The following is a 17,825-nucleotide window of genomic DNA, read 5'->3' on the forward strand; positions in this document are numbered from 1 at the left end:
GATTGATGAAGCACATCAAAGAAATAAACAAATGTTGTATGAGAATGAACAGCAGGAGGAAATACAATAACATTTGCAGTGCAAATTCATAATATGGAAGCTATACACCAAGTGATGAAGTGCAAGCTTCAAGTGGAAGAGAAGAAAAATGAAGGGCTGCAAGTAATGTTGGAAGAATCAGTGAGATGAAATACTCAACAGTTGAAAGACAAAGAACAGCAGGAGGCAGCACACCAACTTATGAAGTGCAAAATTCAAGAATTGTAAGCTTAAATAAAGAGATACAAAGCAAGCTTCAAGACATGGAAAGAAAAAAAATCAAGGCTTGTACACAATGTTTGATAAAGCCTGCCAAAGAAATGCACAAATGCTGAAAGAGAAGAAAGGGAAGAGTCCAAGCTTGAAGACAGCGAGAAGAAACATGAAGAGCTGAGATTATTTTGATGATTTGCCTTAATTTTATGAAGAAATCTATATACTAGTGTCGACTAATCCTAAAATCAGTTGAAATGGTTCAGGAAGGGCCAGAACTCACAACTCAGAATAGGTTCTATAGAGAGTGCCAGCAGATTTTCTTAATGCACAAGCTGTGATCAGTTGATCTGTGCTACTGCATCCATCCTCTACACTGACACTACAATGTTCATACTAACGTATAATAGATATTATAAAGTTGGTACGAAGGAGGAATTCGGTGAATGAATCTAAGCATCATCTGCTAAAAATCACATTAATCTGCTATACTGTGCAACACTCCAACACTGTGTTCGTTACTTTTACTTTATACCACAGACATCCAAGCTGGTAGAAGTTAAATCGTTGCTTAAAAAGCCATCAGTTGACCTAGCTTTCTTAGGCCAATCTCCAACCTTGTAAAACAGCATACTGATCATCTGCCGATGTTTATTATTTGAAGAGTTTCAGTCAGGTTTCAGAGCTCATCACAGTACAAAAACAGCTTTAGTGAAGGCTACAAATAATCTTCTTATACTTTTAGTGATTTCTTTTTGACTTGTTCGCTATTTAGTAAAACAAAAAACAAAACAAAAACATCCCCCTAAACCCCTGAATGACTACAGAGTCATTACAGACAAAGATAAACAGCACCCTCTATTGGGCATGCCGCGTAGATGATAGAGTTTTGTCGCTGGTGTAAACGTCATCACTCAGCGACATAGTAGTGCGTTTTTCTAGCTGCCTCTCGCTTTTTCTTTTAAATAAAGCTCTTAAAAGGTTTTTGGACCAAAGTAGGATTTATCGTAAATGATCCGTTTTTCATTTCATTGTTCTTGGAAACATATATCGGCGCACCCCCCCCCCCCCAAAAAAACAACAAAAACCCTCCTGTCCGGAAGTTGATTCAGTGATTGTAAACACACATGCTTCGCTTGCTCAGTTATGCCAAAGCTCTTCGATATAAAGTTCCCGGGAGGATGTAAGAGTCTCCCCGATGGCTTCTGGTCAGCCGTAGACGTGTGGATAAAGAAACCTCATGTTGTAAACAAGCGTCTTTGTGGAGTTAAAGAGACAGACAGCAAAGATGTGGACCAAGACGACCTACGGCTCCTGCTGCATGATCCTGAACTCTTCACAGATGCGCTGCTCTTCATGATCACTGGGGCCTCAGCTGCCCACGAAGCCGACAAACCATGGTCCTCCAGCGTCAGGACATTTATTCCCAAAGTAAACTGTTATGGGACAAACCTGCATAAAGAAATTATCCTGAAAGGTAAGAGCTTCTCACTTCTGCAAACTGTTGTATCAGTTATATTTCTTTCTAATGCCTTCTCTCTTGTTCTCTGCAGACTTTGGTAGACAGCGAGTGACCTTTATTCCATTTGAAGAGGATGCAGAGGGAAAAGCGTCTCTGAGGAAAGGCAACATTTATCAGATTCAGCTCTGCAATCAGGACTGTGAGGAATGGTGAGTCTGCAGTCATCATCTTTACAGCACATTAGAACATACAGGACGAAATGCCTTGTTTTGGACGATAGTTTACTGGTTGATTATACAATCCTGATGTTCAAACTGAGCATCAGAATGAGGAAGAAAGGTGATTTAAGTGACTTTGAGCATGGCATTGTTGTTGGTGCCATACGTATAGGTTGGAATATTTCAGAAACTGCTGATCTGCTGGCATTTCTAGAGTTTACTGGGAATGGAGTGGAAAAAGAAAAAATATCCAATGAGCTGCAGCTCTGCTTCTTTTTGTCAGAGGTCAGAGTATGTCCAGACCTCTTCGAGCTGATAGGAAGCCAAAAGTAACTCAAATAGACACTTGTTATAACAAAAAATATGCCGAAGAGCATCTCTGAGTGCACAACATATTAAACATTTAAGTGGATCGTCTACTACAGCAGAAGACCAATCCAGGTGCCACTCCTGTTAAAACTGAGGCTGCATTTCACTGGACAAGAAAAGACTGGAAAATCTCGTCTGGTCTGAGTCTTGATTTCTTCTAACAGTGGGTGTATGAATGAAAGACAAGTTATTAGGGTTTTTTTGAGGGTCTTCACCATCTAGTATTATTATTATTTTTGTAGTCCACCACTGATGTTTAAAAATGGGTCTGACATTCACTGTCAACAGCAATAAGAAAATTTAAACCACAGAATATAATTTAGAGTTGTTATTCTTATTGTTCAAACTTTGTTACATTGTCTCTGTTTTTTTTTAATTTGTTTTGGGTTTATCTCCTTTTTCTTATTAATATTTAAAATTATTTTTTCATATTTAAAAATCCTCCTGATATTGATATAAGTGAACTCGGAGCAGCGACGTCACAAACTCTCAGTTAATATACATGTTAGTATAGTTAGCATAAAATGAGCACAACACTGTAGATGACTTGTGCTTTATCTGCAGGTCCCTGGAGTTGTGTGCGCTGTCGGTCGATTCCTGGTTCTCTGATGGCGTCGCCTACCCCAAGCTGCCCTGGCTGTCCTCTGACCTGCTGCCTAAACTGGTGCGCTGGGCCACCGAGTGCAGGAGTAGCGAGTTCAGGAGCACGTTGTCTCTGCTGCCAGTGGAGAAGTACAGCCTCATGTACCAACAGCTGAAGGACAAGTACAAGGCCATGGTGAAGGTGAGGAGACTGGATGATGTGAGGCTTGTTTATTCTTTTGTTTACGTCCTATTCTCTTGTGTTGATATATTCATATATATTTCTCACACTGTTTCCAGGTTTGGCCTGAGGTTACAGATCCTGAAAAGTTTGTGTATGAGGATGTTGCTATTGCTACGTATCTCCTGGTTAGTTCAAACCTTCCAATAATCTTCTTTTCACCAAATGAGTGGATCCTATCACGATTATACTTGAATTAGCCTTTGAAATAATTAACAAATACGTCCATACAGGTACTGTGTGTGCAGGTAAAAACAGCTAATAACTCACATGACCTTATGTCAGGTGTCAGAGGGTCATGCAACTTAAGCTAAATCAATCAACCTGAATGTGAAAAATGACCTTTGACCTTAGGAATCCATTTGTAGGTTACGAGTATCAGCAGCATTTGTCACTCCCTAACCATGAGTCTGTGTCACCGTGCTGCTGCAGGTGCTGTGGGCCGAGGAGAGAGCAGAGAAAGGTCTGACTGCCAGGCAGTCCTTTGTGGACCTCGGCTGTGGAAATGGCCTCTTGGTTCACATTCTGACCAATGAAGGGGTGAGTTCAGTGCTTGATGAATTCATGTAAAAGCAGCAGTTTATTAGGCCAGATCGTCACGCTGGACCGAGTGTTTGATCTTTGTTATGAGTGACTGAATCCTCAGCTTTTGTTCTGCACACTGGTGACTGAACACTGATTTTCTTCTAAATTCAAACAAACAGCAGCTACTTCCTGGTTACATTCTCACCCAAAGCCCACAAAGTCCTCAAAATCATCCACAGTATGAGAACACTCTTCATATTTGATAACCCTGTATATGGTGGTCACATATAAAACATTTCACACTAACTTTAGGAAAGCCAGAAGCGCTGTCTTAAAGGTACAGTCAGTAATTTCCTTTTAAAAAAAAGAGTGTTGTACTCATAAATATACATAGATTAGTGTCTCTTTCAACAAACTGATATGTTCATATAAACTTAGAATGGATCCATTAAAAATGTATAGGAGTTAGTTAGTGCAGAGCTTCCCAAAGTGTGGGGCCCGCCCCCTAGGGGGGGCGCAGAGCCATTGCAGGGGAGGTGCGGTATGAAAAAAAAAAAAAGAAAGCTTGGACACTGCTAGCATAATGGATAATGGACAGGTTCTTGACGGGGCTCCCACACAAACGCAAAGCAGGAGATGAAGCATCGCTGAATATTTTTCCAAACCAACATCTCATACCTTGTTTCCTGAACTGAAGACAAAACTTTTCATAACTATGCTGATTTATTCCAGATATTGTCCCAATTACATATTTTCTACAGATTAGAAATGCGACCCTCGTATCAATGAGCTGGCAACAACAGCAGTTAGTATAACGTAGAGTTTAAAGGTCACACTTTCCCTCTGATAAACAGTTTGATTGCATCTCACATTGGATGCGAGTTTATTCAGTAAGTGTTTGATTCCAACTTTGTTGGCTAACAGGAGCTAACAGCGGTAAAAACAGCAGCTCAACCCGTATCGATCTCCTTTGACAAAGTAAAGCGTAAATAAAGATGGACATCTCTCACTCAGCAGCTGAGGTAAACAGTGGACTTTTATAGACAGGGGAAAACGCCGGGGCAGGTCCAGATCTGGTAGTAGAAACATATCGGCCGGCCATTGTCGTTAAGGGGTACATTCTAAATTTTAATGTTTTTGATCTGACTTGGCTGAGTGTGTGAATGTGTTTGAGGTTGATTAGCCTCTCTGACCATCAGGCATCTTGTGTTACAGCACCCTGGAAGGGGCATCGATGTTCGCAGGAGGAAGATCTGGGACATGTACGGCCCCCAGACTCTGCTGGAGGTGAGCGAGCCGAGCATGAAACGTTCGACTCCGTGTCCTCACTTTGTGCTTCAATTTATTGTAATTAAAAAGTACAATGAAGCATTCATAAAGATGTAAAAGTAATGATCAGGGAGAATTTTACACCTGCAGTGCTGTGAAAAAGTCTTTTTCCTCTTTCTTATGTGTTTAGAAATTAGAAAAAGACAACCTGAATAAATAAAAAGTGCAGTTTTGAAATGAGGATTTAATTTATTCAGGGCAACGAAAATCTATCCAAGCATACACGGCCCTGTGTGGAAAAGTAATTGCCCTCCTAAACCTATGAATGCGGTTTTGCCACCCTTGGCAGCAAAAACTGCAATCAAGTGATTGTGATAACTGGCAGTGAGTCTCACATCAGCGTGGAGGAATTTTAGCCCCACTCATCTTTGCAGAATAGTTTTAATTTAGCCACATTTAAGGTGTTTCCAGCATGAACTGCTTGTTTAAAGTCACGCCAAAGCATCTCAATTGGATTCAGGTCCACACTTTGACTAGGTCACACAGAGAGAGCATGCAGACTCCACACAGAAAGGCCTGACAACATGGTGGGTTACAAACCTGGACGTGTGCGACGGTGAGGCAACAGTGCCGTTATCTGAGCTACTTAGAGGCGGACCTGCTGGTGTGTTTCAGATCTTGAGATTTAGGGCATAACTTGACGGTCGTCCCATGTGTGACGTTCTTTTTATGAATTGCTTTGTTCGATTTATGCCAGATGTAACGGGACTCAAACGTTCCAAAAAGTTCAAATTTTGTCTCATCAGTCCACAGAATATTTTCCAATATTCTGTGGACTAATAGTTTTTCACAGCACTGTACATTTCTTGTAGTTTACTTAAGAGATTCTTGCTTTTATGATTGTAATAAGATGCACAAAGAAAATACTACCACAGAAGCTTGCATACACATGTGGACACACACATTTCCAGAGAAACCTGCCCTGAAAACGCCGCTTTCTCCCGTCTGCCTCCTGTCCTCAGTCGCTCATTTAACAACAAGCTGCTGACTGCTTCCATTTCAGGTCATCTATTATTGACCGATTTTAGCGGAGCGGATGTGGTAGAACAATCTCTCTGCGCCCCCGGGGCAGCTGTACTCAGTCCTCAACCTTTATTCGGAAGCTCTCTGGACTTCACAGGCTCTTAACTCTCATCATTTGTGATGTTGGTGTCAGGGCCATCTGTTAAATATGAAAGGATTTATATAAACTCTCTAAAAAAAGTTGTTGGGATCTTGTAGTTGTTTTCTAATTGCAATTATAAAAAATATTTGAGCCCACTAAGAAAAAAACCCAAACCAAAACTTTAAATGCATCTCAAATAAAAGTCTAAGCAGATAAAAATACTTATTTCTATTAAATGATATTAAATTAGACCGGTGTGCATCCCTCCTGCTCTAAGGACCTCTTGTACTCTTTGGGTCTGTGCTATTTCAGGAAAAGGCAATTACTCCCAGCGAGAGCTTCTTATTCCCGGGTACAGACTGGCTGATTGGGAACCATTCGGACGAGCTCACACCGTGGATCCCCGTTATAGCAGCCAGGCGAGTCATCAGGAGACACAATCACACTCAGCAGCTCAAGTGCCAGCTGATCTCTCCAGTTTTGGAATAACATTATGGGCAGGGGGTGATGTGTGAAGAGTGTGTGTGTGTGTGTGTTTACTGAAACGGCCACCTGATGGCGATGTTGAGCCTCAGCGTGAGGAGTCAGATTTCTCCTTGTTTGAGACTGCAGATGATGATTTCTTGTGTGTGTCGCTTCCTGTCTGAACAGTTTGAGTAAAGGTGGAAAAATGCTTAAGTAAAACAAGTCCTCTGTAGTCTGACTGCATTAAAGAGTAATGATCGGCACTGTGTAGATTTATTTTGTCCCTTCTTTTTCAAATTATAGGTCGTCTTATTCCTGCCGCTACTTTGTCCTCCCCTGCTGTTTCTTCGACTTCTGTGGAAAATACCAGAGACGCCAGTGTAAGAAGTCTCAGTACAAGGAATACATCGACTTCATCGCTGAGGTCAGCCAAGTCTGTGGCTTCAACACTGACGAAGACTGTTTGAGAATACCTTCTACTAAACGGGTAGGCTGACAGAAACAGAGTGGAGGCGGCTTCACAGCAAATCCATCTGACTTGTTGTAAACATTTGTTTGACCCCGGCCTCTGTTTTTTTTTTCCTTCTTCTTTCAGTCTGTGCTCCAGAACAAATCACATTGTATTAGTTCAGCAATTCGTGAATTCTTCTTCTCTCTCCACCCGTCTACCGCGCAGCTCTGCTGTCAGCTATCAAATAATTAATACAAGACAGCGAGGGAAAGAAATAAAGAGAGAAATCCGTTTGGTGGGGTTCTGTAATAGGTGCAGGTTTGAAATGGTTGTAAAAAAGTTTGTGAAAATTAAAACACACCTTAGTTATGACGTTTCCCATAATGCACCTCAACTGCATCTCTCCCCTGCACAGATCTGAAAGTTATAACTCTTCTTTCAGAATAGCACAAAAGGGCTACGTTGCCAAGACAGCATCACAGTTGCTGCACATCCGTGATGAGAATCTGCCGTTTCACCGCATCACAAAGCTGCTCTGTTGGGTTGAGATCTGGTGACTGTGGAGGACTTTAGAGTACAGGGAACTCGCTGTCACGTTGAGCTTTGCGACATGGAGTGTTACACTGTGGTCATGAATGTATGGACATGGTCAACAACAAAACACATGCAGATTGGGGTGTTTAACATTTGGTTAGTACTGAGTGTGCCAAGACTTCCTGTTGATCCGAGGCAGGATCCATGCTTTCATGTTTACACCATATACTGACTCCGTCTGAATGTCACAACAGAAACTGAGACGGGATCAGGCGATGGTTTTCCAGTCTGCTGTGTGTTTGGAAAGTCTGTGTGAACTGTAGCCTCAGCTTCCTGTCAGCTAGTAGGGTCTTCTGCTGCTGTAGCCCAACTGCTTCAAGGCTGGATCTGTTGTGCACTGAGATGCCTTTCTGCACCTCGGTTGAAATGAGTGGCTATTTAAGTTACTGTTACCTTCCTGTCAGCTCGAAACAGCTTGGACCTTCATCAGGTTGTCTTGACCAGCTGCTGTCATGCGATTAGCTTGAAGTCAGTAACTTCATTACATGTTTTTGCAATCCTGGGATTATGTGGAAACACTTCTCAGCGCTATGATCAGTGGATGGCTGAAGTAAATCATACAGCTGTGCGTCCCAGCCTTTTCTCCACCTGGGCTTCGTTTAGTGTAGACGTACAATAAATCAAGGATGTCTTTATAATCCCAGAGGGAACAATAAATCTGTTAGCGGGTAGCCATTAATAGCTACAATATACTCGTGGCCATAAAAAGAACAAGCTATTATTTTCTGGGCTTTGCTGTTTGCTCATCAGTAACACTCAGTTTGCTCATATCAGCAAAAGCTCTCCCACAAAATTATTTCATGGGAACATTTTCAAATGGAAAGAAAAAGTATGATTTCTTTGAACTTAATAACAAGAAAAGACAACCAAACAGGGAGTCGCCCTCACACTCTGCTCTCTTTTTTTTTTTCTTTTTTTTCCCACAGGTGTGTCTTTTAGGAAAGTCAAGAAACTATCAGTTATCTGATGAACCTGAGGTAGAGCAACAAAGGGCTCATTACATCCACAGCCGCTGCACTGCTCCCGGGGTCACAGTTCAGAGGTCAGACGTCAGTAATGACGAGGACTGTTGCAATGGGGACGGAAGCTGTAACGGCACCCCCGGGAGCTCCTGGGGAGCCGGGTTCCAGCCGCGAGATCGCGTCGAAGCGGTGCGAAATTGTGCTGCTCTCCCGCGGGACTTTGTTGACGGTGTTGTTCTGCGGGTTGCTAATGCTCTTCTGGGAATGACCGCGGGCGATGGAGAAGGATCCTGCCGTGACTGGAACCAAGGAGGTAAAACGATTGACATGAGTCGCTGCTGAACTGAGTCACAGGTTGAGATCAAATCCAGAATAGGATCAGTATCTGTGAGGTGTTCCTATTTGCCTGTAGGACAGAAAGACTCTCTGTGTGATGCATCTGAGTGCCCGGTCTGAGCATCAAGACCTGGCGCTCAGATGCATCTTAGGCCCCTGAAGGTTCTTGTCTAGATGAGATATTATGATGTCATCATGTTGCCTAACTACCACCTAGCAGTCGGCTAAATTGACCAATTATTCGCACCAAAAACAGCTTTTAAAGACATTGTCACGTTTTTATATTATAACACAGTTATTATTAATTATTGTCTTTACCAAAAAAAAGCATCTCAAGGCAACCGCTGTTGTGATTTGGCGCTATGTAAATGACCCAGTCTTAGCATATCAAAAACATCTATCACCCTATTTTTTTATTAACTTCTCTCACTGTGATTAAGTGTATCAACCTGTAATTAAAGGCAAAATGACTTTATAATGTGTTTTCTGCTGGAGAGGTGAGAAGAACGTTAGATGAGCTTGAAAGTGTATATGATGTAAGAAAGCTGTATAAGGGCTGGTAGGTGGATGTTAATGTCTGTGGATAAGCAGCTGTTGTGAACCACACTATTTAAGCCTTGTCCACATATACAGGATACAGATTCACTACTCTCCCTTTGCTTCGAAGCTAATGGTTGGCTATTAGTGGACATCTCGTTGCCTCTAATGTATTCACCACATTGGTGTACAGCACTCTGCTAAAGTCTTCAGCCACACCTCGTTTCTTTATATTTTGCTGGGAAAATGAGAAACGGGTCCAGTGATTTATTGAAGCGTGCAAGCATTTGAATGTGGGAGACAGACACGCTCTCAACTTTCCTTTTTTGATAACGATTATAGTTAAGGCTAGATCAGGTAACCCTGAGTGCTCCCTTAGTTACGCTGCTGGGTTGCCAGGGGCTTGTTGAGTGTTTCTTGTTCGTTCACCCTTTGTTTTTATGCACCACTCTGGATTTCCACAGTGTGCCTTTTCCCCCGTCTCCCTCCCCTCACCCCCAACAGATGGCCGCCCCTCCCTGAGCCTGGTTCTGCTGGGGGTTTCTTCCTGTTAAAAGGGAGTTTTTCCTTCCCACTGTCACCAAGTGCTTGCTCACAGGGGGTCATCTGATTAAGGTTTTGTCTTTATTATTGTAGAGTCTTTACCTTATAATATAAAGCACATTGAGGCAACTGTTGTTGTGCTTTGGTGCCTCTGCTGTCCATTACAAAGAATGCAGGTTTGGGGCATTTCCCTACTGTGGTCACTTTTCAACCCCCGAGGCTACTTCCATCTTTTGTACACAGTCTATGCCTTTGATCAGTTACATAGTGAGTGCTTTTTACCTCGTATGGTGCGGTGCAGATGTAACCCGATGCCTCTGAAACGACACCGTCACAATCAATCGTTACATATGGCGTCAGCACTTTTTAAAACTCACCAGCTACACCATTACATCCGCAGCACCTACTGCCTGAACTTTGAATTTCATTCTTCGTCCATCATCCCGTCTGACCCCCCCACCTCGCTGATTACAATCCTGCCCCTCAGCATCAGCCGGTGAGACCTGATGACACAGAGCGACGCCTCTTTGAACTCTGCCACACCCTCCGCCAGCTGCGTACCACGCAGCCCGTATCAAACACCCACAGACACGCACACACATTTACTTTCACAGCACCCACGCAATCACCTTTGTCAACACCTCTGCAGCCCCGCTGACACACACACTCACACACAGTCACACGTTATGAACGAGATAAGGGCACGAAGCCTGCTATTATTAAAACAGAACGTTTCTTGTCGGGGTGTCGGTGGAATTAAAGGTAGAAAATTTTAGGGAGAGTGAATAAAGGGAGAGTGTAACTCTGTATGGAGATGACTGCATGAATAATGCACCACCATCTATGATTTATGCATGAGCACGCATTTGTATTGAGGGATTCCTACCAGTTATCTGCTGTGTACGAACAAAGGCCAAATTCAGAGGGAGCCAGCGCATGTTAAATAAATCCAGATGGGTCTCGGAGTCATTTAAAGTGCTTTGGAGTTTAGTTTCTGTCTGCTCTTTAATGCATCTTCAAAAAGTCTAATCATTTTCAGTATGGTGATGTTTCCCTTTTTGGCACTTAAGCGGATATTTTATGATCATTTTGTTTCTGTGGCTTTATGGCTCTGGTGCGACGTCAGACGATGTTCTTTTATCTTTTCTTTTTATCTCTTTTACTGTAAATACAAACAAATAATACTCATTAAGCTCTGAAACTGTCAGAAATAAGCAGGTTTTCACTATGCATAAGAGTCAGTATTTTTCCTGTTTGGCCAGCTATTGTTGGGTTTGTATCATAAGACTGATACTCAGTGATTTATAGTAATTCTTTGAAATGAAAATTCCTATTTAACATCAATCAGACTCTTTCCTTTTTTATTTGGGACAAGTTCTTCTATTTAAAAGGTTTGCACTGAGCAAGTTAAAACATCTTAGTGTCTCTGCTGCTTATATCAGTTGCATATATTGTGCTTCCTGTGCATTAAACTTAAAAATATCTCACAGCTCTTCTGAGACACTGTAAATATGAAGCAAGTTACTAATTCATGCGGGCTGTAGTGCTGAGTCACAGAGTTATGTAATCACGCCGAGAATGAAAATCTGTGTGTAGCTGTACATCGAGCGACACTAAATGTCAACTCAGTAAAATGTCAGAGGGACAGTAAACACGCTATTGTACTCAGTGGAAGGGCACGGTGTGTTTTTGATGAGTGAACGCTTCACTTCACTCTTTCACATGCTGGAACATTTTCTGCTTTCCTTCAGTTTAAACCAAATATTTTTCAGATTGTTGGTTTGAAAAAATCCAAACGGAGTTTTTTGGGTTGTTTTTGTTTTTTGTATACTTTTGCTTTTGTCTCCAAAATGTCATTCATATAAAGGCCGGTTTTAAAGTTGCTTTCAGATGCTCCCTTATTCGCAAAGGGTCACCACAGCAGGTAGCTCCGCACGTTTGATCTGGATGTGCTGGATGCACTTCCTGACACAACCCCAAAGGGATTTGTGTCTCCTCCCAGACTGAACCGGGGGATCTTTCGCTTGGCAGGGAAATGTGTAAGCCACATGCTCGAGCCATAGATATATGAGGATGAGTGTAAATATTATTTATTGGGTGCTATAAGAGGATTCAGCAAGCATGCATATTTACGTTTATTAGCAATAATAATGTAATTATTGGTTCTAGTACATGTCAGTGTCCTGCATTACTATATAAATGCCAGTAGTCCCTTTTTTTTTTTTTTAGGTTGCCAGGCAACACGGTGGCATCATATTATAGCAAGTTCATGTTTCAGTTCACCTGATTGTTATTAGCTTTGCACCTTTGCCAGATCATTTGCCAACTTTTCATCACCTTGTAAATAGATTTTTTTTTTAAAGGTTTAGCAAAAAGCTCGCGTACTTATTCCTTTGCATTGCAGGGACATCTTGCTCTCCTGGCACAGCAGTAGCCTGTCTCCTTTCCTCTCTCTCTGCTGTGTTTATTGCTCTGTGAGCTAGCGGTGAGGTTGCAAAGAGAGACGTGGGGCAGCCGTGTACAGAGAGACCGATTAAGAGATCTCAAATGTGATGGAAAAAAGCGAGACTTCTGTTGTTGTTTGTCTGAGTGACCATTTTATGCTCAAGTTAAATGGTTTGCAGAATCATAGCATTTCCATTGTCTCCAAACCCTATGATTCCTCCAGAAGTATATAGATTTCTTCTTCTTCTTTTGGCTTCTCCATTTAGGGGTCACCACAACAAATCACCAGCCTCCAACCTCTTCTGTCACCCCAACCCTCTGCATGTCCTCCTTCTCTACATTCATGAATCTTCTCTGTGGCCTCCCTCTATTCCTCCTGCCTGGGCAGCTCCATGTCCACTACCCCTCCTCTGCTCATCAAGACAAATATTACCCTAAAAGTATGTAATCCCTCAGAAATATGTCCTGTCATCTTTACACGCCTTGTGAGAGTTGCAGTTTTTGCAAAGATGGAAATCACAGCTGAGCTCTTTTCTCTTTTTTTTTTTTTTCTTTTTTTCTTCAGCACAACAAAAGCAATCCTACACAACAGGCATCGTTTCAAACAAGCAAATCCAACTGTACTTTAAGCCAAGTCATTAATTCTCATCTGCACCTGGTCTTAGTCCAAGCTGAATCTACTCTGTCAATACTGTCCCTATCCCATTAATCCCCATTAACATTGTAGGCAGTAAAGGGCAGCTCTAAACGGTGTATTGATATTATATCAAGGCCTGGAGCTCCCTGGCGTCAGAGCTGTGGGATGAGAGTCTGCCCAGTTTCACACTCTGCAGCATACGACTGGGTTTGGCTGTGCTAGTGTCTGTGAATGTGGGAGTGTGTCGCATATTTTAGGGATTAACGCAGCAATTTGGCCAACTAAAATTAGGATGTATTTGGGTGGACAATATGTTTTTCGATGAATTTCAACGGCAGAAAGACAAGGTTCAGAGACCTGACAAGCAGAAGAGTTTGAAACTGAACAGTTTTCGGAAAACTGAGTTTTGGATCAGAGGGTCAGACGGTGCTTTTCATTCATATTCAGTATTCATATCATCTCTAAGCCAGCAGGGATTGCAGCGAGTGACCACAGAAGTACGATGAAGATATCACTGAAGATGCAGATTTAAGTCAAATATAGTTATGAAATCATGCGGTGTGTCTCTCCCTCCAATACGTCAGAGAAAGGAGGAAGTTTGTCATTTGTATAAACCAAAGGTCAGCTCAGATTGAATTCCCTTGTGGTGTAAAAAGGGCAAGGCCAGAAATGCCAAAAGATCTTTATAACCATAGTGCGAAAGTATGTGTGACTACAAAGGGGTTTGTCATCTATACTATGCTAATCCTAGAGGTTAAAACTGTACATATTCTCCTTTTCCTTTCTAAAATCTCTGCCCCAGTGGAGAGTTGACAAAAATGATTCAGGCTCTCAAATGGCTACTCTGGCAAAACGCGTTCCAGCTGCCCCGACAGCTTGTTGGAACGGCTTTAACTGAGCATACTTTACAGCTCTGACAAACACTCTGACAAGCTACTCTCTACTGTAAACCAATCTTTATATACTATGTGTATATATAGCTTTGCTCGCATTTTCTTGTCATAGAACAGCCGGTAACATCAACTCAAGCCGAGTGGTTCTTTGTCTGAAATGCTGGATAAAAACGATCTCTGTGCATGCTGAAGCACTGTGTTAATGCATTGATGATTATAAAATCAATAGACCTCTTCCTGCACATGTATAACTCCCATCTTTCATTGTTTGTCCCTCTTCCCTGCCCTTCAGGCAGCCTTTCTGTGAGCGAGGTTGCGGGGCTGTTGGGGCAGGAAACCCTGCGGCTCCTGAAGAAAGAGTGCGGAGGTCTTCAGACGCTTCTGAGGAACAATCATCAAGTATTTAGAGGTAGCTTTTCTGCACGCTTCTCTACGTTCTCGTAGATGGTTCATTTGAAAGTTGTATTGTTGAGAACTAGACTGTTCATTAAGTACAATATAGTGCTTAAATGAAACCAGTGACAGTGAGAAAGATACTGGAGGTTATATGAGTAACAGAAAGGGTGTTAAATAAAAAACCATTAGCTTCTTTTTAAAAAAAGATTTTGTTTGAATTTTTATTTTCCAACAATTTAAATCATAGACTGTATATAAAAGATGGAGGCCTTAACCCTACTTTCTGGGGATATTTCAAAGTTACCCTACTTCTCGTTTGATTTATGACTTGAGTAAACTGGTAATTTTGGTTTCAAGTCTTCTTTAATAGATCCTTAAAAGAACGTCTTAATTAGAATACAGTTCATGCTTTATTGCTTGCACCTTGCTCGTTCGGTGTTCGTCAGTACAAAAAGCCCTCAGAGGAGTCAGCTGTCCAGTTTTTCCATTACGAACATTTTGTTTGTTTTCATACTAGCTTGCTAGCTAGCATTAGTCCCACCTCCTGGTATGGGCACTTCTTTAAAACCATAAGGTGGCGATGGCCTCGTTCCAGGTTGCAAAATTTTACCCATATGTTGACATCTTTTAACTACAGTGTATGCTTTTAAGACTTTTTTAAAAGCTACTATTTCTAAAGATAAACATGGCAGCAACATCTTTTTTTTTCCAAATTTTATTCACTCACGAAAACGTCTCACGCTCAGAACCACAATTTGGAAACAACAATCCAGGCCACAATTCTTTCAACATAACTGGACAAACACTTTTTAAAATGCAGTCCTGGAAGTCGTACTGTCGTTGACCGTAAAGCAGTGTGTTTTGCTGCTGTTCCTGGTTAAAAGTGTCAGACAGCAGGGTGAGAAGTATGCCTTCCTTTTCTTCCCCCCCCGTAACCACAACACTGACATCAAAGCATATTTAAGCGTACTTGTGCTTGCCAAAACTCTTGAATCGTCCAATGCAAAGAGTTAATTTGCTTGGCGTCATGGCATCACACTGGGCTTTTGTTGATTGAAAAAGAGGGGAAATGAGCGCTTTTACCATCGTCATTTGGAATTTGGTTGGTCTCGAGGGATCAGTTTGAGAAAATTGGATCCCCTCCCCTACAGAAATTGCTTAGAGTGCAAGCAAAGTCAGACTTGAGATAGAAACAAAGTTGACATTTCTTTCTGATAATAGATAAAAATGTGCACGACTCTCGAAAGGTGAGAAGCTTATAACCTGTGGGGGTCAGCGCAGACATGACTTTTTCTACCCGGTGCCCTGACAGCCAGGCATCTATGTTGTGTTCTTCTCCTAATTTCTGTCTTTTAAGAAAATATTTATTTGTATCTTTTGGGAGGAGCGTTTGAGTCTGATAGATTTTGTGTCTCCCTCTTGTCACTCTTTAGTTGAAGGAGGGCGTGTCTACATAAGAGACTGGCGGGAGAAGATGCCCTTCAGGGCGGATGTTAAAAGGAAGCCCGTCACCCCGGGTGCCCTGAAAACTCGCCTCTGCTGGTTTCACGCTCACCACCCTCAGGGCTGCCCCCTGCAGGCTGAAAGCTGCGCCTTCGCCCACGGAGCACATGACCTCCGACCCTCGACGAGACCGCTGAAGAAGATAAAGAATGAAGCCTTTTGATCGACTCGTTCTTCACGACTTTTCATTGACTTTGTTTGGATTTTTAATTTGTGCAGAGCTCTGCACATCGTTGTTTGAACTCTAGTTTCCAGCCCTGTAGCCTCAAAGATAAGATTCAGGTCCAAGCAGCGAGTTTTATTGAGGCAACGTTACATCATTTCTGGGAATTGAAGCCTTGAAATTTCACAGTCCTCTTTCGTCTTTGTAAGGCTGCCAACATGCATTTCTTCCTGGTGGGGCTTCACTGCTGGAGCTCTCTAAACCTCTGGGTTATGTTGTCTTGTGAAATTTAATTTCAAAGCATCCTGTCTCCTTTTTATTTAACTGTTGGACTTTTGTCGAGTTCAGGTATACTTACTCACTATAAAGCTGATTTCAAGCTACGTCTTTGTATTTCTATTTAAAGATTATCAGCTCTGTGGTGGATCTTCTCCTCGCCCACAGCATAAAAACTCTAAAAGCTCCTGTAAACTTTCAGTCTTTAACTGCGTGCTTCACTTAGACATTTCATTCAGCTCAGACGTGTGCTTTGGGGTTCACAGACAGGGCGGGGGAGAAAGGCCGGACAGCGTTTGAACAAAGTAAATGTTAGCGGTATGAATTATTTGTTGGCAGGAGTCGAGGGCTGAGCTGCGTGTTGTCCCGTCTGGATGGGCGCTCACTGCTGCGTCTTTCTAACACAGCTTCCATCACCCTGTGGCTCAAATGTCAAAGACGGTAAGGCCCTCCGAGGGACTGCAGCCGAGCAGTGAGAAGTGCCTCCCTGGGGTTTGTTTTGTGTATGTGACAGACAACAACCAGACCGCTGATACAATAAAAACATTGTTTATACAATCAGTGTGTGGCAATGCGTTACTGTAATCTGATTACTTTTTTCAAGTAACGAGTAAAGTAAGGGATTACTATTACAAAAACGGTAATTATATTACCGTTACTAAAACCGTGATTGCGAGAATGTCTCAGGACAGTGATGTAAGCGAGTGCGCTGTTAGTGACAACAGCTGTGGGCAGATCAACAATGGATCACATATCGATTGTGGGAGAGAGTCTTCTACAGCACCGTGTTGTAATTCAGCCACGTTGGAGGGTTTTCCAGCATGAACTGAATTTTTAAGGTCAAGTCACAGATCGTGTATTTGTTTGATGATCTGAAACATTTGTGAAACTTCTAGCAGAACCAGGCTCAGGGTGGGGCAGCCATCTACGGTGACCGGTTGGGGGTGAGGGGAGGAAGCCAGGACAAAAGACACACTGTGGCTCCTTAAAAAGGCGAGTGCCTCTCATAAAGTCCATACTGTGGTTGAAATGGACATCTTGAGGTTACGTACAGCTGACCGGGTGCTCGCACGTCTCCCTGCTCAGCGGCTTCGTCACTGAATATTGATGTGGATCCACAATCGTTTGCTCAGCCTGTTCAAAGGTTCAGTACAGCGAGGAAGAAAGTTCTCTGGAGTTTTTGAGTAACTGCGATCAGTAAATAGAAACTTCCTCAGAGATGAAAGAGCATTTAAACACAACCGATGCTTCAGCTGTGAGATGGACATAAACTGCTCAGTCGTAACGTGTATAGCAATGTGTGGATTTTAATGACCTGTTTAAATCACTTGTCCCCCTCCCACCATTCACCCCACTCTGTTATGTTTCTTGGAAGAAATGAAATGATGAAAATGCTCCTGCTGCTCTGCATCTGCAGAGATCATCTGATCGACCCGCTGCCCTATATTTAACTGCTGCGACATGGCCGGGGAGTGGAGGAGGTTACGTACCCATCCCAGCTCGACACTGTTGCTGATGCTGTTGTTGTGGTCTTTTGGCCC

At 42.4% G+C, this 17,825-nt stretch overlaps 1 protein-coding gene across 2 annotated transcripts; it reads left to right on the forward strand.

Annotated features, from left to right (window-relative positions):
• Positions 1-1,176: 1,176 nt before the first annotated feature.
• trmt44 (tRNA methyltransferase 44 homolog) lies at positions 1,177-16,842 on the forward strand. Of its 2 annotated transcripts, XM_086282300.1 has the most exons (12): positions 1,177-1,729; positions 1,806-1,923; positions 2,866-3,085; positions 3,184-3,252; positions 3,557-3,664; positions 4,865-4,936; positions 6,396-6,502; positions 6,852-7,035; positions 8,520-8,868; positions 12,683-12,856; positions 14,239-14,355; positions 15,776-16,842. In XM_086282300.1, the coding sequence occupies exons 1-12, from the start codon at positions 1,399-1,401 to the stop codon at positions 16,006-16,008; spliced, it is 2,082 nt and encodes a 693-aa protein (XP_086138426.1). In that variant the 5' UTR covers positions 1,177-1,398; the 3' UTR covers positions 16,009-16,842. The 2 variants fall into 2 exon arrangements, with proteins under 2 accessions (XP_086138426.1, XP_086138431.1); XM_086282305.1 differs by lacking the exon at positions 12,683-12,856.
• The last annotated feature ends 983 nt before the right edge of the window (positions 16,843-17,825 follow it).

Source organism: Aulonocara sp. 'chitande type north' Nkhata Bay, linkage group LG3, assembly GCF_057382095.1.
Source record: "Aulonocara sp. 'chitande type north' Nkhata Bay isolate Kocher_YH1m ecotype deep benthic linkage group LG3, A_spYH_male_GT1.1, whole genome shotgun sequence".
Taxonomy (NCBI): domain Eukaryota; kingdom Metazoa; phylum Chordata; class Actinopteri; order Cichliformes; family Cichlidae; genus Aulonocara; species Aulonocara sp. 'chitande type north' Nkhata Bay.